This window comes from Drosophila kikkawai, chromosome 3R (assembly GCF_030179895.1).
Source record: "Drosophila kikkawai strain 14028-0561.14 chromosome 3R, DkikHiC1v2, whole genome shotgun sequence".
Lineage (NCBI taxonomy): Eukaryota > Metazoa > Arthropoda > Insecta > Diptera > Drosophilidae > Drosophila > Drosophila kikkawai.
The window spans coordinates 3,747,829-3,770,628 of record NC_091731.1 but is presented as its reverse complement, the minus strand read 5'-3'; the positions used below and the strand labels follow the sequence as shown (position 1 = coordinate 3,770,628).

Here is a 22,800-nt window from a genome sequence, read left to right as displayed (position 1 = left end):
TATTTTCTGTCAAAATTCAAATAAGTCAAGGCAACCTATAGAATGCGAGTAAATATGTATCTTTTTATATATAACTAGTAAGCCAGGCGAACTCCGTTACGCCACCTTCAGCAAATTATCCGTTTTATTGAAGTGTTCTTTGGTAAACCACATTTTTTGTGATGTATTGTGGTTAATGGAATTATCTAGGGACCAAATAGCCCCTGGGATGTTAAAATCACCAAGAACTACTAACTAAGTGGTCCCTATCCGACAGTCTTTTAGAGACCAACTGAATAGCGGAAAGATGGTTACAATAAATAGGAAGTTCCGACAATGGAGGAAAGATGAAACTGTCTCGTTGGTGGTATTGCCATAAGGGGTTTTTTCAAGGTAAGCTGATTTTTCGCCTTACCAATTTCAGACGGTAGTCCGGACCTGACACCCTGGTAGGGAGCTGGGGCTCTGAGAGGACAACTGTTGGGACCCTCCAGTGGACAAAACGGATATGGGCAACACCGGGGGCACGGTCTCACCCGCGACACCTTCGGATAACGAATATTTTCTAGCACTCTTTCTCAGGATTCTTGAAATTTGTCCTGAGGTCGATGGCTATGTCGAGGAAGGCTGCTGTTAGGAGCCTGCCACGCTGGTTGGGATCCGCTTAGATGCTGCACACCAGTTGATCTTCGTGTGCCCACGCGTTGTCTCAATCGGGCATTTTCCCTTACTACATTTCGTCTCTCCTCGCTTAAGTTCTGTGAATACACTGGTTGCTGGATTGCATGCCTTGTGCGGAGACCGATGTTCACACGTCGTGCTATAGGCATTTTCGACTATAGGCAGAGCGGTTAATTTAACCTCTAATCCACATAATTTACACAGTTCAACTTACCACCCTAAATTCAAATGCTAGCTTCCAAGTGCTCTGATATGAAACGAATAACTTATTTTACTCAAAATGGAACACTATTTCGGTTTATCATAAAATAAACTGAGTAGAGAATTATGGCATGCTATGTGTCAGTGTTGGCGCTTTATGCAAAAATGATTTTCCCGCTTTCTGTTGCAATTTCTCCTGAATTTTCTTTACTGCATAAAATCACAAATTCCGAGACCTTTCCAACGAATGCAAAACCGTGGAAATCGGTTCGTGCGTTCTGGAGTTAATTGATCCCCGCAGAAAACTCGACTTATTTTTATATAATAGATATAAATTTAGATTTTTTACTCGCATTCTATAGGTTGCCTTGACTTATTTGAATTTTGACAGAAAATAGTAGTAGATAATCAAACCAAAAAAGCGGTTTTATTCGATTAATAAATCCAATAAAATGTCCTCACGAAAACGCTTTAAACCGAAATTAAAGAATACAATGAACAATAGATTCAATGAATATTTAAAATTAGTTCCATATAAGATTAAATTCTCAAAATTGTTTTTTCATCACAGAAATGTTGAAAATTTTGGGAGTTTCAACTTTGGCGTCGAATTCCAAAGACATGGGCAATGGTCCACGATTGGGACTATTTTTTAGTAGTGCCGTGATGTATTGAGAGTAGGTCCTACCGAAAATAATAAAGGTAAGTCCAATTATATAGGCCACTTAATTTAAAATGTCGGCAAACATCGGTTTTTTGTATTCTTAGGTGTACCGCGGAACCTGTAGGTGATGGAAAATAATTTTGTATGGGACTTTTACTCAGGAGCACCCAAATATCATGGAAAACTTGAAATGGTTCGTGGAAAATTTTGGCTGTGTACCTGTGTTATCAGTCATAAATCAAATATCAAACAGGGTACAGGTCTCATAAATAATTTAATAAACACTCTTCCCTTTGAGGCTCATATACCTGGGTAAAATTACTGTGGACCTGGTACGAAGCTAGAGAAACGATTAGCTCGCTGTGATCGGGGGATCAACGGTTTAGACGAAACTTGTAGGGAACACGATATAGCATATTCAAATACAAAGGATTTGGGGAACGAAGCAGACTCGATTTTAATTGATAGGGCTTGGGATCGGGTAAAAGGGTGAAAGGGCGGCATCATATTTTGTTACAAACATGATGAAGCTAAAAAAGAAATTTGGTATGGGAAGAAAGCAACAGAAAAAGAAAGTGGTGAAAAAATCTCTTGCATCAATTATCAAAAGGCAACCATCGAATTGCGAAAGAATAAGCCACTCGACATATTGAATGCTGTTAAAGTGGCACGCAGTGCATTATCTAAATCAATGGGGTGTAAGAAAAATGTTGTAATTCCACGGGTAATAGCAGTTCCCAAAGTTGGTGGTTTTTTACCATTGGTACCATTGGTAAAGGCTTGTACCTAAAAACATACAAAAAATAGTAATAAACAAAAACGCAATCAAAAAAGCTATTAAACAAGAAAGGAAGCTAACTTCGGCACACCGAAGTTTGTACACCCTGGCAAATTGGTTTAGATATTTATATTATAAATTAGCATTCGTAATTGAAGACTTGAGGTCATAGCCGGCTTCGATTTTATAAAAATCAAAGGCTCGGCTTTAGCTAAAAACAACAAAAAGAACTTGTCAAAAGACAAGTAGCAGCTGTGGTGACGATCGTTTCGTTGGCGCTACCCAACTCATCAGACCACTTGCTAACTATTGCTAATTTTCTTGGTTCTTTGCCTTCAATCTTAGCTTAGACCCGTTGGGAATCGTAAGCTTCGATGTAAAGGCTTCAGGGCTTGCTTTTGCCTTTGATTTTTATAAAATCGAAGCCGGCTATGACCTCAAGTCTGCAATTACGAATGCTAATAAATATAGGTCGATGCTAATAAAAACAAACTATATTATAAATTATAATGCTGAAAACACACACAAAACAGAGTTTCATTTCATTTTACCTATACTTATTATGTTTATAGTTTGACAGTTACAGTTTTACATTCCCAGTTTTACATATTGTATACATTCACCGATCGCTTCTACGGCAGCTATATGATATAGTTGTCCGATTTTCATAAAATTTTTGCCAAAATTCTGAAATAATAAAAGAAGCTCATATATAAAAGTACATAAGAATATGTTGAAAAACAACGAAGTTATTATTTTTTTCCTATTCATTTTCCGATCGTTCCTATGGCAGCTATAAGATATAGCAGAGCTTGCAAATAACTGTCTACAGTTTTTTTCCTGTGCTCTCGCTGCGATCAAAACCGAACAAGTTCATACTCCTTCGCTCTCGATCTGAGCAAGGGAGTTTTGCTGTCTTCACTTCTATTTTATGCTGAACGCTTTTCGTTGAGCTCTTTTTACTTCGGCCTTTAAATGAGCAGTGCGTAAAGAGCGGGACGAGAAACGCTCGCACACAGGGGGCCAGCAAAAGACCAAGTGACCGAACAGCTCAACGCGAACGGTCTTCACCTTTGTTTGTTTTTTTTTATTTATTTTTTTTTTGTGAACAAGTGTCCATACAACAAAATGCTATTAAAAAGAAAAGAAAAAGTTTCAGACAATGTTGTTTTTAAATCGCAACTAAACGTTTAACGATTTGCTTGCCTATGCGTGTGAATGTATACCAATACATACGCAAAAGACTTTTGTTCACTGACCACGGTTCATGAAACAACAGAAACAAATCAGAATAGAAAAAAACGAGTTCGCTCTGAACGCGCGCGAGCTGATTCCAAGAACCCATGAAACGGGTGCTCTCTGAGTCTTTTCGTAAAGAGTGAGAGAGATACACATATATGCAGACAACTAGAAACTGTCGACAGTTATTTGCAAGCTCTGAGGTATAGTCGTCCGATATTCATAAAAATTTTACTGAAATTCTGGAATAATATAAAATGGCAATATCTCAAAAATGATGCAAAAATATTGAAAAACAGCCAAGTTATAATTTTTTTTGTAAAAATGTATCGAACATTTGTATGGCAGCTATATGGTATAGTCGTCCGATCCGGCCCGTTCCGACATATTAGTGAGAGTGTATAGAAGACTAAATGCAAAGTTTCATTCAGATAGCTTTAAAACTGAGAGACTAGTTTGCGTAGAAATGGACAGACGGACGGACGGACGGACAGACGGACATGGCTAGATCGACTCGGCTGTTGATGCTGATCAAGAATATATATACTTTATAGGGTCGGAAACGTCTCCTTCACTGCGTTGCAAACTTCTGACTGAAATTATAATACCCTGCAAGGGTATAATGAGCTACCCAAGAGAGCACTATCCAATTTTAATATTGTAAGGAACTCTAAGCTACGTACTGTCAGCTAGGCCAAGCCCTACAGTGCGTATGGCATACGGACATTAGTGCGTGAGACGTGTTTTTGAGCTGCAAAGTTCATTTATATGGTGCCACGCGTAAAAAGCTCAAAATAATGAGCGGCGATCAAAAGAATGAGCGTAGAACCTCTGTAAACCAAAGAAACGGTTGTTTCTCTTATTTCTCAACTCGCGATAACGAAACAGAAAAAACGTCCACCAAGCCCAACCCGGCTCTACTGACCGCCGACGGCACGAGAGCGCCCTCTTGCTCACCCGCCCTACTCATTCCAGCTCCTACATCTTGGAGCTCGCAATGCCAAACCCCACCACCACCGGCTTCGATGGAAGACGCACCAACAACAAGCAGAGCTGCAATTTCTGCAAACGTAGCAAAAGCAACAGCAACAACTAAACCAACGACCAATATTGCGAAATCGGTGCCAACGGCCGCAGCGCCAAATTCAATCTTAACAAAAACCGTGAATTCCGATAAGCAACAAGCGGTTCCGGCCATACAGACTGGCATGGATCGCTACATCCAAATTAAGCGTAAACTTAGCCCACATAACACGGTTTGTAACAAACCTAAGATCAACCGTGTCACCAAAAGCTACGACCCAAACAACTCCAACAGATTTTCTCCGCTAGCAGCTGGTGAGAATAACCAAGCAGAGCCGGAGCAGGAGACTCAAAAACAGCCAAAGCCCCCACCCATTTATTTTAGGGAGAAAAGCTCAAACGCCCTGGTCAACAAAATTGTTGCGCTGGTCGGGGACGGAAACTTTCATGTTGTTCCGCTTATTAAAGGGAACATTTGCGAAACAAAAATTCAAACCAAAACAGAAGAACACTTCCGGGCTGTGTCTAAATACCTGGAAGAATCCAAAAAGAATTTTTACACCTACCAACTAAAAAGCAGCAAGGGACTGCAAGTCGTGTTAAAAGGAATTGAACCAGACGTCGCCCTCTTTGAGATAGTGGAAGCCCAGAAAGGCAAGGGTTTCCTTGCCAAGAATGTCAGCAACATTATAAATAAAAACAAAAAGCCGCAACCACTTTTCAAAGTCGAACTGGAGCCAGAAAGAAAAACCCTGAAAAAGAATGAAGTTCACCCGATCTGCAGTTCCTATTGCATCGTGGAAGAACCGCACAAACGCAACGGTCCTGTGCAATGCACAAATTGCCAGGAGTATGGACATACAAGGACATACTGCACCCTTCGGTCAGCCTGCTCAGTCTGTGATGACTTCCACAATTCCGCACACTGCCCTGCGAACAAAGAAGACCCAAAAACTAAAAAATGCGGAAACTGTGGAGGAAATCACACAGCTAACTACAGAGGCTGCATGATCAAGGAGCTGAATCGAGCTGATTGCTCGATCAGCTGGCGTGCAATGTAGTGAAGCGAGCGCAATGCAGCTGTGTGGCAGCACTGCAGCGGCGATGCACTCTACATACGCACATTAGCGCCACCTATGGTGTAAAAACCCCGGCACGTGACAGAAGCTGCTTGCTACAAGCTTCAGCTAACGATCGCTGCGAAAATCCGTAGCATATATTCCCGGGCTGCTGCCCGAAGTCCTTGGCAAGGAGTCGGTTCGCACACGTTGCCAAATGGTGGAAAAGGTCACGGATCTGACCGACTGCCATCCCCTCCGCCCTGGCGGTACACCCAAAAAGGGGTTCTGGCGACCGAGGCGGGGCGGTATAACCCCCAACAGTAAGAAGTCGGAGGGAAATATTCGATCAGCGAGGGAGGCTCCGTGTCGTCCCGACCTGGTGGAAGCGATCGCCACACTCATTCGACTAAATCCACGCAGCGTCTGCCCATACTGAGCGGCTGCGTGATCTGCGTCTGCGCCATAGTGGCCGGCAGTGGAACTAACCTGGCTGCAGGTATCAGCTGCACACTAACCCAAACCCAGGTAGCGTCTGACCCACATTGGGCGGCTACTTGGTCTGCGTCTGAGCCATAGTGGCCGGCAGTTTATTACCCACCTGGCAGAAGGTATAAAATGCAGCCCCGCATTGGGCAATAATGCGCAAAAAGGAATGTCGAGTAATAACAATACTACTCCAGGTGGCAGCCACAAATGTGGAAATCCACGCGCGGTTGCTCCCGCGGCAAGGGCATGGATTCTGGAGGCCCTAACCCACATTCCAACCCACACTGCAGCTCCGGCGGCCCACTTGGCCGGTGCTCTTTCATCAGCGACAAGTGAAGATGGAAACGACTTGGGAGCCTTCCAAAGGCGGTCCAAGCAACAGCGAACCCCACCTAGCGGCGGCCCCACGGCGTCTGGCCAAGACTCGGAGATAGTCCTGGATCCAATCGGTCGGGAGACGAGTTCGTCGACCCCACCCACCAAGATAGTAAGAGACTCCCCTAGCCCCCCTGTGACGGCCCACCCACGGAAGAAGATCAAGGCGCCCAATCCGCAGATTAAGGAAATGGGTCAGATCCTCGACGACTTGTTAGCCAAGGTTAACGAGCAGAAAGTCCGAAGCATAAACCAGGCCATGAAGAATGCCTTTGCGCGACTAAAGGAGCTCCAGGAGGAGATTTCGCTGCTAGAGGGGAATGATAGGAATGATGGCGTTGCCATCGGAGCTGTTGACCAGTGGAGCCAGACCACGCCACCGACGACCCGGGCACGGCCCACGGCGGAGAAAGCCGCTCAGACTTCTCCCAAAGGTCGTCCCCGTCCCGCCAGCCGTAACCCCGGTGCGGCCCCCACCGGCCGCACAAACACGCGCCCCCCACCCAGGGTTCCCACCCAAAACGCCGAAAGAGCGCAGAAGCATGTCGACTGCGATCCCGGTCCGAAGACGAGGGCCGCGACCATGCGCCGAGAGGGCCGAAAGCGGGGCAGAAATGATGCGATCATCATAACCCCCGCGGCAGAGATGTCCTATATGGAGGTCCTTAACATGGTCACGCGCACCCATGACTCCAGAATGGCAGGAGTCGGGGACAAGGTGACCAGAGTACGGAAAACTTCCCTTACCGCTCTGAAGGACCAGATTGGGAGTGTGATAGGCGGAAGTTTGCCGATCCGCACTGTGTCGCCGCAGACCACACTCCTAATCCGGGACCTGGACGAGCTGGTAACCAGGGAGGAGCTTACGGCAGAGCTCGCCTCATAGGCTAATCTTCCACCTGGCTCCGTTACACTTAAGAGCATCCGCTCCCTCGCAAGTGGAGGCCAGGTGGCAACTTTCTCTGTCTCAGAGACAATGGCTGGTTCCATAAATAGTCTTGGGAAGGTGAAAGTCGGTTGGACGAGGTCCCGCATCAGGATGGTGGAATCCCGTGCCAGATGCTTCCGCTGCATGGAGCCAGGGCATATAGCGGCCAGATGCACCAGCACCTCCGACAGGAGCAGCTCCTGCTTCAGGTGTGGCCGGGAGGGCCATAAAATAGCCGCCTGCAACAACAGTCCGCGCTGCTTTAGATGCGCCGAAGCAAAGGGTAGCGACACGAAACACCAGGCGGGCAGCCTCCACTGCCCCCTGGTGACGTCGCGTAGTACAGTCAGAACGAAAAGGGCATGATAGTGGTTCAACTGAATCTGAACCACTGTGCGGCAGCACATGACTTGTTGTCACAATCGGTCCGTGAACGCGGTGCCGATATTGCCGCTATTAGTGAGCCGTATAGGGTAGGCCCTGGCCCGTACTGGGCGGTAGACAGCTCTGGCAAAGCTGCTCTGTGGTCGTGCGGCAGTACACCCAAGGGAATGGCTGACTTTCGCTCGGAGAGAGGCTTCCTGCGTGCCAAGGTGGCAGGCTGGTGGATGTTCAGTGTCTATCTGGCACCGAGCATGTCACTCGAGGAGTTTGGGGACGCCGTGGATCGGCTAGCCACAGACGCAAGGTGCCACACTCCGTGCCTTATAGCCGGAGACTTCAACGCCTGGGCGGTGGACTGGGGCAGCTGCCTCACCAACGCCAGAGGCAGGACCCTCCTCGAGGCGTTTTCCACACTCGACGTCACACTCATCAACACCGGGGCACAGCCCACCTTCAGCAGAGCCGGGGCGAGTTCGGTGGTCGACCTCACGTTTGTGAGCTGCTCCAGGGCTGGCCAGTGCACCTGGGTCCTGAGCGATGTCTATACGGGGAGCGACCACGCGGCGATCCTCACCGCGCTGGATACAGAGCGAGCGCAACCCACACCACTGCCCCCCCAAGCACGTAGGGGATACAAGGCCGATACTTTGGACATCCAATCCTTCGCGGAGCATATGCAGAGGTTGGAAGCAAATGGCTCTGCAGAGCAGATGGCGGAATCTGCCATGATCCAATTGCAGGCCGCATGCGACGACTGCATGGCTGCCAAGCGCGCCCACTCTCGTCACAGGGACTCTGTGTACTGGTGGAACGAGACGATCGCCGCGGCCAGAACGGAGTGTATCAAGGCGAGGCGCCGGTATCAGAGCTCCTACCGCTCGAGCTCCACCTTGGAGAGGCGGTTAGAGTTCCATAGATGCCGCATGGCTCTCAAGGCGACAATCCGGGCATGCAAAACCCAATGCTTCCTAGATCTTTGTGACACCGCGGACCACGATCCCTGGGGAAACGCCTACAGGATCATCGTCAAGAAGATCCATGGGGTAAAACAGAGCGTCTCTCATGACGCGGAGAGCATCGACAGGATAGTCGAACATCTGTTCCCGAAGACGGATAACCCCAGAGACACGCTGGAGATTGCGACGCACTCGCTGGAAGGGTTCGAGCCAGTCCTGGAGACGGAAATCCTGGCTGCGGCGATGAGAATCAGGGAGGCGAAAGCCCCTGGCCCTGACCTGGTTCCCAACAGAGCCCTGAGACTTGCTCTCTCGCTTCGCCCGGACTTATTCGCGGACCTTTATGGAAGGTGCCTTAGAGAAGGTATATTTCCTGGGAGATGGAAGGTCCAGAGGCTGGTCCTGCTCCTGAAACCAGGAAAGACACCTGAAGACCCATCCGCCTACAGACCAATCTGCCTGATTGATGGGGCGGGCAAGGTTCTGGAGCAATTGATCCGGACGACGCTCGAGAAGGCCATTGCCGCAGCCGGCGATCTATCCGACTCCCAGTTCGGTTTCAGGAAGGCTAAGTCGACGATGGATGCCATCTCCAAAGTGGTGGGCATCGCAAAAGCAGCCATTGCGGGGCATCGGTGGAAAGGAGGCGCGAAGGAGTACTGCCTGATAGCCACGCTCGACATCCGTAACGCCTTCAATACGGCGAGATGGGGTACCCCCGTATCTCCTGGAGTTGCTGAAGAGCTACTTTAGAGGCAGAACCCTGGTGTACGACTCCGATGGCGGTGTCAGATCCACAGAGCTTTCCTGCGGAGTTCCCCAAGGGTCGGTCCTGGCACTGCTGTTGTGGAACGCCATGTACGATGGTGTTCTGCATCTCGCAGGAGCTGAAGAGCTGTGCGACAGGAGTATCAGCCGCATAAACTCGTGGCTGTCTAGTGTTGGCCTACAACTAGCGCCACAGAAAACGGAAGCCGTGCTGGTGAGCAGCCGGAAGAAGGCGGAGGTCGCAATCATCGATGATCGATACGAGGCTATCCTTCCGCGAGCACCTAACGTTTGCTAGCACAAAGGCCACCACAGCGGTGAGAGCAGTCGGCAGATTAATGCTGAACCACAGGGGCCCGAAGCAGGCGAGCAGGCTGCTACTGTCCAGCGTAGCTACAGCCAGCATGCTCTATGCGGCACCAGTGTGGGGGCATGCACTAACGACACCGGCCTATAGTCGCGGTCTGAACTCGGCCCATCGCCTCGCGGCACTTCGAATCTGCAGCGCCTTTAGGACGGTGTCCGAGCAGGCTGCGTTGGTCCTAGCTGGGACTCCACCGGTGGACCTGCTGGCAACGGAGAGGGCCAGTATCTACGGCCAGTCAAACGGCAGGACGCTGACTCTTCGTGAGAAACAGGTGTTTCGCTCCGCGGCGAAAGACGCCACATCTGCAGCGTGACAAATGCGATGGGAGTCTACGTCCAAGGGAAGATGGACGTATCGCCTGATTCCCCACCTGGACTGCTGGCTGAAGAGGAAGCACGGCCAGGTTAATTTCCACCTGACCCAGATCCTCAGCGGCCACGGCTGCTTCCGGAACAACTTGCGGAGATTCGGCCACGAGGAAGCTGATAACTGCGCGCACTGTCAAGGACAGTTGGAGGAGACGGCAGAACACTCAGTTTTTAGCTGTGTGAGATTTGCCGGTGAGCGAGATACACTGGAGGCCAGGCTGGGAAGCACCATCTCAGTGGAAACGTTCGTTCCACTAATGCTAATGTCCGAAGAGAATTGGCAGGCCGTGTCGGACTTCGCAGCGAAAGTAATGACGGAGCTCCGAGCGGAGGAGCGACGTAGGAACAGCGAGGCAACATAGGTCGGGATCAAACCCCAGGCGCGAAGCATTGCTTCGCGGCCGTACCGCGCGAGCTAACCGTCCCGATACTTGTGTGACCCAACCCTTCTATACCCCACTATTGTATTTATTCTTTTCCACAATAAACGAATTACAAAAAAAAAAAAACGGCGGGACCGGCACCCTCATCAGAGAACGCATCAAACACCACTTTCACCAAAGGTTTCCAACAAATTACTTGCAAGCTACGTCCATTAAAGTGCAGTCAGGTAACGGCAACCTTTGCATTGCTGCTGTCTACTGCCCACCTCGCTTTACAATCTCTGAAGGCCAATTCATGGACTTTTACAACTCTCTTGGAGATCGTTTCATGGCTGCAGGTGATTACAACGCCAAGCACACGCATTGGGGATCCCGCCTCGTGACCCCCAAGGGAAGACAACTGTATAACGCTCTCATCAATGTGAGAAATAAGCTGGACTACGTTTCCCCTGGTAGCCCCACATATTGGCCAGCAGACCCCAGAAAGATACCCGATCTAATTGACTTCGTGGTGACAAAAAACATCCCACGCAATTTAATAAACGCCAAGGCCCTTCCAGACCTTTCTTCAGATCACTCGCCGCTGTTGATAACCCTCCTTCAAAGCCCAGAAACTACGGATCGCCCCTACAGGCTGACGTCGCACAGAACTAATTGGATGAAATACAAAAAGTTCCCACATTGAGCTAGCCCCCCAGCTCAATACTGAAGCCGACATCGACTCCTCCACCTCCGCACTGGAAGAGGTACTTGTGACTGCAGCCAGAATCTCTACACCACAACAGACGGATCTGCAAAAAATCAAATTCAAAACGAACCAGCAAATTGAACAGCTTATCCAAGAAAAGAGGCGTCTGCGACGGGCGTGGCAAACCAATAGATCGCCATGCTCAAAGCAACGTCTAAATGAAGCCACACGCAAACTAAGCCGGGCCCTGAAGCAAGATGCCGAAAAAGCACAGTTATGATATATTGAAAAACTCTCGCCAACCAGCACAAAGCATCCCTTATGGAGAGCTCACCCAAATTTAAGCTCACCGGCTGAAACCATCACCCCGATAAGAAAGTCATCTGGTTGCTGGGCCCGCAGCGACTAAGACAGAGCCGAAACTTTTGCCTCACATCTCCAGGGCGTTTTCCAGCCGAGCCCTGCTGCAAATCCATTTCAACTACCGCAAATCCACACTGAAACGGAATCTACTCCAGCTTCATTTCGTCCGAACGAGATAACGAAGGTCATCAGGGAACTGAAGCCGAAAAAGGCTCCCGGCGATGACCTAATAACTCAAAAATGATAATTGAACTTCCGAATTGTGCTATTGAGGTCATCTGTTAAATCTTCAATGGGATCATAAGTCTCGGCCATTACCCAACAAAATGGAAAAAATCTATAATTATAATGTTACCGAAACCCGAAAAAGACCACACGACTCCATCATCTTACCGACCAATAAGTCTACTATCATGCTTGTCCAAGTTATTTGAAAAATGCATTATTCCTTATCTGGGAGCTCACAACATCATCCCAGCTCATCAATTTGGCTTCAGAGAAAAACATGGAACTATCGAGCAAGTTAACAGAATAACATCAGAAATTCGCACAGCCTTCGAGCATCGAGAATATTGCAGCGCGACATTTCTCGATGTTTCTCAAGCATTCGACCGCGTCTGGCTCAACGGCCTCATGCACAAAATAAAAACACTTTTGCCGGTATACACACACAAATTACTTGAGTCGTATCTCTACAACAGAGTCTTCGCAGTGAGGTGCAACGCAACAACATCCGGCACCTATTCAATCGAAGCTGGAGTCCCACAAGGAAGCACCCTATTTGTCCTATACACAGCGGATATCCCCACAAGCGACCAGCTAACATTATCCACTTTCGCTGATGACACTGCGATCCTCAGCCGTTCCAGATGCTCAGTCCGTGCAACAGCCCAGCTCGCCAACCACCTCAAGGTAGTCGAGAAGTGGCTATCTGACTGGCGTATCAAAATAAATGAACAAAAGTGTAAGCACATAACGTTCACTCCCCGAAGTCAACGTGGTAACGTACCTGGGCGTCCACCTGGACAGACGCCTAACATGGCGAAGACATATTGAATGCAAGAAACTTCATCTAAAACTAAAAGCCAGCAGCCTCCACTGGCTCATAAACTCCCGATCGCCCCTGTGTCTGGACTACAAGGTCCTGCTCTACAACTCCACACTAAAGCGAATATGGACGTATGGCTCCCAGCTCTGGGGGAACGCGTGCAGCACCAATCTAGACATCATACAGCGCGCCCAATCAAAAATCCTGAGAACTATCACTGGGGCACCATGGTATATTCGCAATGAAAACATCCACAGGGATCTCGGCATTCCTGCAGTTAAGAACGAAATAGAAAAACAAAAAGCGTCGTACAAGGAAAAACTCTCCGCCCACCCAAATCTTCTAGCAAGGGACTTAATACGAGTTTCCAGAAGAAGCCGTCTACTACGTAACGACCATCCAACCCAGCCATTATTAGTCAGGGCCATTTACCCTATACCAGTCTCATGACTGTTAGTTAGGTAGTATTGTAAGATTTGATACACTTATTAAATGAGAAGATTCAATAAATAAAAGCAAAGAATAAAAAAAAAAAAAATAAAATATTGTAAGGATGCATTTTGCTGGGGTCGGCGTCTCAGTCCGCCCAGAGTCCTCATCAGATAAATTTTTTTTATCTTTGAGACAGTTGAGGAGGGGATTCATAATATTATATTTGGTAAAAATTCTTACTCGGGTCACCGAGTCGCGTACCGGTGGCTATGCCGCGACGGACGCTTATGGAAAAAATATATATGAATATGAGAATCTATAACGCATATGTATGGCTACGCTCTGACGCGACCGTAGCAAGCCCTGGTGGTACAAACTTTACGCGAGTGCCCGAAATCCTTCTACGAAAATGCCCGGAGTACTTACGGTCGGCATTAACGGAGGTAATACTGGTGGCCACAAATATTGTCCCTGGCCCGGAATACTCGCCGACGGCACAATCGCGGCTAATTCTGACAAGCGGAACCTACTACTAAAATGCCCGGAATACTCGCAGACAGCAAAATCAGAATTAATACTGGCAGCCCTAACTAATGCGCAAATGCCCGGAATACTCGCAGACGGCACTGTCGCGACTAATTATGTCGAGAAAACTACTGCGCATGTGCCCGGAATACTCGCAGACGGCACCAGCGCGGCTAATCCTGTCGAGAAAACTACTGCGCACATGCCCGGAATACTCACAGACGGCACGATCGGGGCTTAATACTTGCACAAATAATTGTTACACTTTGATTTCGAGTTACTTTTACTTTTATTTTCTGGACTTTTCCTTTCTAATCCCTATCTGTCCCTGTCGCACTCGTTATGCTCACCCTGCTTGCCGAAGCCAGTGTTTCGATGTCTCGTCGGTTGATTGATTCCACTTCCTGGCCACGCGTCGGTTGAATTTTGGGCTTAGTTTATTTTCCCCAACGTTTTCTCCGCTTTGCAAAAACTCTGAACTTCTCTCGCCGCGTGCAAAAGTCCCGGAAGTCAGTGTGGCTGTTGGTCTCGTTCCCAGGAAACCTTCCCTGTGGGATTTTATCGGGGATTTCTCCTTGGTATTTTCCATGGCGTGATCGTGGTTGGTGTCCTGGCTTCGGCCGGAAATTCAACAATTCTCCTAACTTATTCGATAGTTTTGGGTTGCCACTTAGGGCTAACTTAAATTATTTAACTTCAGGTTTTGTCGCTTAAAACTACTGCGGTATATAGATTTAAAACTATTGATTATGAACTTAAACTATTTACTTAAATCCTAACTATGTACATATAAGCAAAATGTGAATCATCTCGGATCTCGGTGTTGGCTCAGGGGAGCTGTCCGTGGAGGAACTTCCCCTTGACCGTGCGGCTCGGCGGCGCTGGTTGGGGCGTCCGGTTGTTGTCGCCACTCTGTTGGTGTACGGCTGCCCGCACCCTGGCTGCTTGGCCGGACGTGCTGGGGCCCTCCATGAGCAGCTCGTTGCTCGTGTTGTCGCCGCTAAGTCGCCGGGTGTTGTTGCGACTCTGCTGTTGTACGGATGCCCGTGCCCTGGCTGCTTGGCCGGATGTGCTGGGGCCCTCCATGAGCAGCTCGTTGCTGGTGTTGCTGTTCTCTGCCCTGGGGTTACGGGCTGCTGGCTGGTGCTTCTTGGCCATGGTGCGGGGGCTGTCGTAGGGGCCTGGCCCGAACAGTTCCTGGTAAGACGGCGGTGGAGTCTCTGGTCGTGGTTGTATCTCCCTCCACAGGGGCGTGCTTCGGTCGTCGGAATCCGATATCTCTATGACCTCATCCGTGGTGGCGCTGGACAGCCGGGTTCCTGCTTCGGAGTGCGCTGTGGCGAACGACCGGGCCGTGGCTTCTGTTTCGTAGGCACTGGAGATGTCTTCGTACCTTGGCTGTAGGTTGTGCATCTCGACGGTCGTCCTGGCCACTTCCCTGATGGAGGGCAGCATGGCGTCCCTGCCAGACCTGTCAACGCTGGGCTGTGTGGCGTCGGCGGAGGAACCACCTGAGCTGGGTAGCAGCGCGTCGCAAGAGGATCCGCTGGATCCGGGTAACAAGGCGTCACGCGAGGATCCGCCCGAACTGCCTGGGATGGCGCCGCTTGATGTCCCGCTGGATGTTTCGCTGGAGCTAGTTGGTACTGCAACTTTCTGCAATTGGCCAGCAGGGGATCGCTGCCGCGGCGGGCTCGGGTTGCGGTAGCTTCCAAATCTGCCGTCTGGTTCAACTTCTCCATAGCCTATGCTTCCCAGCGGGTCCCCTGCACTATTGGGCGTTTGACCGATTTTTTGGAATAAATGTAATTTTCAAAAGTATGCCGATTTTCGATTTTTTTATTTTAATGTATTAAGAAAACATCAAGCTGTTTTCTAACATACCGCAAATGTTAACTTTACAGTCTAGTATTTAAATACCAACTGTTAAAGTCAGCTGTTGCAAGCGCACAGGGTTTGTTTACTTTTTGCCGAACTTTGAAGCTCATTTTGAAAACAGTATTTCTCTAATAAAATTAAGTGAAAAATTCTAATTTAAATTGGTTAGTAATTCTGCAGGTATGTACTTTTTGTAAATACTAATATGTTGCTTGATGTGTGCGTCGAATACTAACAATTTGTAAATGTAGCAGGTGATGTTTTCGTTTGGGTTTTGGAAAGAAAGTTCAACTTTCATTAGAGTTTTAAAAAAATGTTTAACTTTGTCTAGTGAGTGTCTATATCCATTTAGTAGAGTCATTAATTGCGAACTCAGAACATTTTGTCTCATCGTGCGCTTCGTGCGACTTTTCGCGTAATTTAATTTCTTTTAAACCAATCTCTTGATCAGAAACAGAACGTTGCTGGATATGTAGCATAAGCAAAAGGGTCTTTGAGACGTTAGTGAGCAAGCAAGTTGATCCCTTTCTTGTTAAGATAAATCAAGCAAGTTGATCTCAATCTTTTTGAGATAAATCAAAGCTTTTTAAAAGAAAAATCCCGACTTTCTTCCGTAAACTTATTACAAAAATGGCGAAAATGCCAGAGGAAGATGGATAAGTTATCGAAAAAATATTCAAAGTGGATGGAAGGCAATTTTAGCTTAAATTTGATTGGATATGCAAGCAAATCTAAGCAAAGAACCGCTGAACGTCTAAAAATATCATTTTGGTTAAAATGTTCAAGAGGGAAAATTGATGAAGCTAACTATATCTCAGCGGTTATCTGATTTAAGCAGCAGGCATAGAAGCTCGAAAACATTAAAAAAAACATATCTGCCTGTTATATTAAAGTTACTAGCTTAAATCCAGCACAAACCAACATGTTCAAATGCAAGCCCATTGAGCAGCCTGTACGTTCTTCGACAGAGGAGACTTTGGCTTTAAAACTTGATCAAGGCTTCACCAAAGAGCAGTAATCTTCAATTTGAGAGGAAGCAAAGAGCAGGAAGGCAGATACATATGTATCCTATTATATTCTACAACATTGAAATTGAAAATAAAAAATATATGTAGAAAAATTTGCTATATAAAAAAAAAAAAATTTTTTTTTTTTAATTTTGGGGGGGGGGGGTATTTTTCCTTTTCCAACATGTGTGTAAGGATATGTAGAACACTATAAAAAAACCTCATTCAAATATGTTACATAGTTCGCGAGTTATTAATTTATTCCAAAAAATCGGTCAAATGCCCTATAGTGCCCTGGTGGGACGCAGAGGTCGAGGACGTCCTCCAGGGAGAGGCCGGTGGCCTCAGCCTTCAGGATCAGCTGGTCTGGCTCCCACAGTGGATCGCTCAGGAGGTCTTGTATCGAATTGTTCAGTGCCTCCTCCATCTCTACGTCGTCGTACGGTACCCGTCACTGGGCGTTTTGGCTCTCTTGAACTCATGGCACTGCGGGTAAAGAAACTTAGTATATCTTAAATATTTGATATCCCTATGAGTGCGAACGACTAAACTAAACCTAGCTCCTTCCTACGTAACTCGCATTTTCTTAGTCTAACAAGGTTTTAGTGATAATAGTAAATAACGAAAAAATTTTTTGAGTGGCCAGTCACTGAGTTCCCCCTTGATGGGGAGGGACGTTGGGTAGTCGCAACTACCAGCATGTGGCCCCCTTTTCTCAAGACTTGGTCCCCTCTGTGGCAGCGGGTGGCTCGTCGTGGTCGGTATCCTCGTAATGGTATTCCTTTACGTCCCCTAGTCCTGCTGTGCGTCGTCGTCGACTCCCAGGCACCTGTAATTGTAAAAGATTAGGAGACAGGAACTTGTGAACCTTGTATGGTCCAGCGTTTTTGGCCGCCAACTTTGCAGTGAATTCCTTTTGAAGCCTTGGATAGTACGTGGCGGCGGAGGAGTACCAGCGATCCCACGGCCGGTCGCCATTCCCGGCATCTGAGATTGTAGTGCCGTCTTTGTTCGTTGGATGCTCGCTCGCTGTTGTCTTTGACGATCCGGAACAATTCCTGCATCTGTTCCGCCTTCTTTCCTGGTGGTGGCTGATTCGACGTGTGAGTCGGCGTGGCTTGATCGAACAAGGTATTGGGTAGTCTCGGTTCCCTCCCTTGCATGATGAAGGCGGGGCTGAACCCTGTGGTGTCTGAAACGCTTGAGTTTATGGCCAGCGAGAGTTCGGGGAGTAGCTCGTCCCAGGTGTTTTGTTCAGCTCCATCCAAGTACAGGGCCAGCATCGTTTTTATGGTCCTGTTTGCCCACTCTGTTTAGTTCTGTTGTGGAGTGTAGGGAGCTGTGTGCTGAAGTTCCATCCCAAGATTTTTGCAGAACGTTTTAAAAGACCGGCTGGTGAACTGGGTCCCGTTGTCACATACGAATGTATGTGGAACGCCAAAGCGACTCAGAATCCGATTCCGGAACGATCGTTTCAGATGAGGTGTTGTCGCATTCCGGAGTGGGACTAATTCTACCCGTTTAGTGAATGCGTCCAAAAATACCAGTAACATGGTATTTCCATGACGAGAACGTGGAAATGGGCCCATGAAGTCCGCACATACTACGCTGAACGGTTCTTCGACTTGGCGTGTTAACATCCGGCCGGCGGGTTTAAGTTGGCTTACCTTGTATTTTTGGCAGGTGGGCCACCGTCGTACGTATTTTGTGACTTCCCTGAAAAGTCCTGGCCAGTAATACCCTTGCGCTACGCGCTTGCCGGTTTTTCGTGTCCCGCGATGTCCAGCTGTCGGATGATCGTGACTCGTTGGCGGTACTCCTGGCCAACGCATAGCTTCCACGGTATCTGGTCTTCCTCCTGGGGTGTATTCCCCGTCATCCGGTACAGCTGGCCTCCTTCGATCCGGTAGTCTGGGAATTTTCCCGGTTCCTGAGTCACTTGAAGTATCATCTTGCACACCCATTTGCATTGGGATGGCTCTACGTTGGCTTGTTGTACCGTGTCCAAGGGATGACGGGAAAGGGCGTCGGCTACTATGTTGAATTTCTCTCGTCGATATTGAACGCCGAACTGATATTGTTGTAGTTCGAGTGCCCATCTGGCGATTCGTCCGGTTGGGTTGTCGATTGAGTTTAGCCATTTTAGAGCCAGATGGTCCGTCACGACTTCGAACCGATACCCTTCCAGGTAGCAAAGCATTTTGCGAATGGCCCATACGATCGCGAGGCACTCCTTTTCTGTTACTGAGTAATTTTCCTCAGCTCGGGTTAATCGTCGACTGGCATAAGCTATGACTCGCTCTACCCCGTCGATGCTTTGTAGTAGGACTGCTCCTAACCCGTGATCGCTAGCGTCGGTTTGCAGGGAAAATTTCTACCACGACGCGACACCGAGGCAGCGTCGTAATTCACCGACATTCGTAGGCGGTTGTAGTTCGCGAATCGCGGCGATCTTATCAGGGTCAGTGTGAATCCCTGACTCGCTTATCACGTGACCCAGGTATTTTAGACTCCGCTGAAAGAAACTACATTTGTCTCGGTTGAGCTTCAGATTAGCTTGCCGGAGTCGTCTAAATACTTCACGCAGGTTTTCGATGTGTTCGTCGAGAGCTGTGCCGATAACAATGATGACATCTAAGTACGCGAAAGCTGAGGGTTCTAACTCCGGACCTATGACGCTATCGAGAGTTCTTTGAAACGTCGCGGGGGCTGAATGTAACCAGAATGGCATCACCTTCCAATGGAAGAGGCCTCGTCCCGGGACGGTAAAAGCGGTGTATTCCCAACTGGCAGGCGCGACCGGAATTTTCCAGTATCCACTCTTAAGGTCGAGCGTTGAAATGAACCGCGCGTTCCGTAAGCGTTCCAGAATGTGATGAATTCTGTGTAGGGGGTACGCGTCGGGGACTGATCGCGCGTTCAGTTGCCGATAATCCACGCACATTCGGATATCGCCTGTCTTTTTCCCGACTAGTACAATTGTTGCACTATGAGGGCTTTTTGATGGTTCGATCCGTCCATCCCGCAATAGTTCATCTACTTATTTTTTTATAACTGCTTGCATTGCTGGATTTTTCGGGTAATTTCGCTGCTTAATGGGTTTGTCATCTCTCATAACGATATGATGTTCCGCGATATTAGAAGTGCCCGCCAGATGGTCAAACTTATCTAATTCGGTCTGCAGAAGAGCACTCACCCTCGGATCCATGGTGTACGGTGCCGCTGTCAAGCTCGGGTTGGTGTCAATGCTGGCTAGGCTTTCCTCCCTTTGGAGGTCCGTTAATGTTGTTTCGTCAGGCCTAACGCCGTATTCGCTTTCCACAATTGGTTCTCGAAACCGGACTTTCCTGGTTGGTTGAGGTGTCTCTGGCCCTTGCCGAAAAGGATTATGTTGTCGAGCGGTCTGGCTGCTGGTAGGCAAGGCCGAAGTCCAACTAGGTTGGGCCTCCCTTACCATCGGGTCTCCGTGGCGGTTTCGGTTCCGTCTGGCACGATTCGGTCGTCTGTGTTTGACTGTGGGGGTCTCCCCACGTTGCTCCTGGATATTCCGGGGGAATCAGCCACGCACTCCTCGTTTAGTGCGTCGTTCCTCTCCGACATCTCCGGGTTTTCCTCGTTGCATCGCAGGATTCCAGAAGGAGTAGCCAAGCACTCCTCGTTCGGTGCGTCGTTCCTCGCTGAAATTTCCGGGCTTTCCTCGTTGCTTCGCCGGATTCCAGAAGGAGCAGCCACGCACTTCTCGTTCGGTGCGTCGTTCCTTGCTGAAATTTCCGGGTTTTCCTCGTTGCTTCGTAGGATTCCAGAAGGAGCAGCCACGCACTCCTCGTTCGGTGCGTCGTTCCTTGCTGAAATTTCCGGGTTTTCCTCGTTGCTTCGCATGATTCCAGAAGGAGCAGCCACGCACTCCTCGTTCGGTGCGTCGTTCCTCGCAGAAATTTCCGGGTTTTCCTCATTGCTTCGCATGATTCCAGAAGGACCAGCCACGCACTCCTCGTTCGGTGCGTCGTTCCTCGCTGAAATTTCCGGGTTATCCTCGTTGCTTCGCAGGATTCCAGAAGGAGCAGCCACGCACTCCTCGTTCGGTGCGTCGTTCCTCGCTGAAATTTCCGGGTTTTCCTCGTTGCTTCGCAGGATTCCAGAAGGAGCAGCCACGCACTCGTCGTTCGGTGCGTCGTTCCTCGCTGAAGTTTCCGTGATGTTTTGTACCTCGCAGGTTAATTCCGCCCTCGAATCCAATTGCAAGTGTTCTCCTCCGCAGCTAATGATGGCCTTGATGCCACAAAGGAAGTCGATTCCTAGTACTATGTCATCTAGCACTGTGGGCATCACTAGTAAGAAACATTTTACTTGCTGTTGGCCCAGGTGAATGGTTACTACAAAACCCCTGGTGAGGTCTCGATGGGATCCAATCGGATCCGGATGCGAATCTCTCGCCAATCTCTTCCACGTCCGATCTGCGCCGCCCGCTGTTCGATAATGAAACTTCGGGTGGCTCCCGTATCCAGGGTGGCCTTAAACGTGTTTCCTTTTATGCGAACCTGCGCCTGGATCCTGCCCTGCTTTAGTCTTCAAACTTGGCTTACTGGCTTGGGGAGGCTCTCGGGTTCCTCGGGCGATTCCCGCCTGCTCGAGGCCCGTAGCCGTTTCCCGATCTGCGGCAGCATTCCACTGTGCGAAGGCCACGTCTGCCACAGTCCCAGCAGAATAAAATTTGCGGCTGTCTGCATTCCCTTTGGAGACTCATCATCAGAGAGAACGCATTGGGTGACTTTCTTTTTCGCGCGGGGTTTCCACCTCCCGCCCAACCGACCGAGGGGCGCAGCCGTGTGACGTACGACACGAATCGCGTTAGAATTAAAGAAGGAAAAAAACGAGGAAACATTAGAAGATAACAAAAAAAATATATGAAAAAAAAATAATATAACATAAACATATAAATATATAAAAAACGCAAAGAAGGTGTATCACTACGAATAATAATATCAGAGAGGCGATTGTAATCCGTACATAAAACCTTAAAAGGTTCATGTACTTCAAACTCCTACTGTGCGAAGGCCACGTCTGCCACAGTCCCAGCAGAATAAAATTTGCGGCTGTTGGCATTCCCTTTGGAAATGGCCACTCTCCCCACAGTTCCTGCGCGTTGATCGGGGCCTCTGATTCCGGCATTATGGTCCCATGCTGTATCTCGGCACCTGGCCCGTTCGGCCCCTCCGGGTTTGAGGATGTTCGTGCACCTATCGGGCCACCTGTTCCTCGTTGGGGTGCATTAAATCCTTCGCGCTCCTGACTACCCATTTGGTTTCCTCGTCCTCGACTTCTTATGATCTCGAAGTTTACTACTAGCTTTGTTAGCTCGGCTAGCGTGTGGAAATCCTGACGCGTGTACAGTTGGTACCCCGGCAACATATTTTCGTACACGCGCTCCAGTTCTTGCGCCATGGTGTATCCCGCTCGTTGCATGAGTATGCGGAGGTCGATCAAGTAGAATTTGAACAGCTCACCTGGTCTCTGTGTATGCGTCCGTATCTGATCTTCCAGCCTTTGGAAGTGCCGTGGTAGTAAGAAAAATTCCAGAAACTCCTTCTTAAAGGTTTTCCATGTCGTGCCCTGCAGTCTGCTCGTTCGGAACCAGCTCTCTGCCCTTCCGGCTAAGAGCACTGGCATTGCCTGGCGTAGGGCCCTTAGATCGGCTTGATACGTGGCTGCTCTTTCTTCAATATGTTCCATAAGTCGGAGTGGGTCGCCAGATCCATCAAAAGTAAGCCCACATCGGGCCATCTTGTCCACCAATGTGGCGCAAGAGGTGCCCTCCGGTCGCGCTCTGCGACGTTCGTCTGATTGTAGCAGCGACACCAAATTAGGAGCCAAATTGGTCCGTGGTAGCTGGAGGGTGTGACTCCTGCAGTCGCCCGATATTTTTTCGCTCGTGGGTTCAACCATGACGGCAAGCGGCGATTTTTGGTCAGGAGTAACGGCATTCCCGTATGCCGTTTCCATTTTCGCCAATTGTCCTTGCGTTTTTGGCGAAAGATCCTCCCGCTTCGAAAATTCGACGTGTCGTTGGCGTAATTCTTCGACGGTTCCAACTCAACTTAACCCGAACGCGGCGGTCAGGGTCCCGACTTCCTGTTTCCGACGATACGAGATCCACTTTACACCCATTACTTGAGGGTATACACGCGGTTCGGAACACGTGACGTTTAAATTCTCGACGA

The 22,800-nt window shown here is 48.7% G+C and overlaps 2 protein-coding genes across 2 annotated transcripts; one reads left to right on the top strand and one right to left on the bottom strand.

Annotated features, from left to right (window-relative positions):
• The first annotated feature begins 10,206 nt into the window (after positions 1-10,206).
• LOC138928685 (uncharacterized) lies at positions 10,207-10,620 on the top strand. The gene has a single exon (XM_070286183.1). It carries the CDS (start codon positions 10,207-10,209, stop codon positions 10,618-10,620), a length of 414 nt encoding a protein of 137 aa, XP_070142284.1.
• A 9,412-nt stretch (positions 10,621-20,032) lies between these two features.
• On the bottom strand, positions 20,033-20,545 carry LOC138928684 (uncharacterized). The gene has a single exon (XM_070286182.1). The coding sequence runs from the start codon at positions 20,543-20,545 to the stop codon at positions 20,033-20,035; it is 513 nt and encodes a 170-aa protein (XP_070142283.1).
• Positions 20,546-22,800: the final 2,255 nt, after the last annotated feature.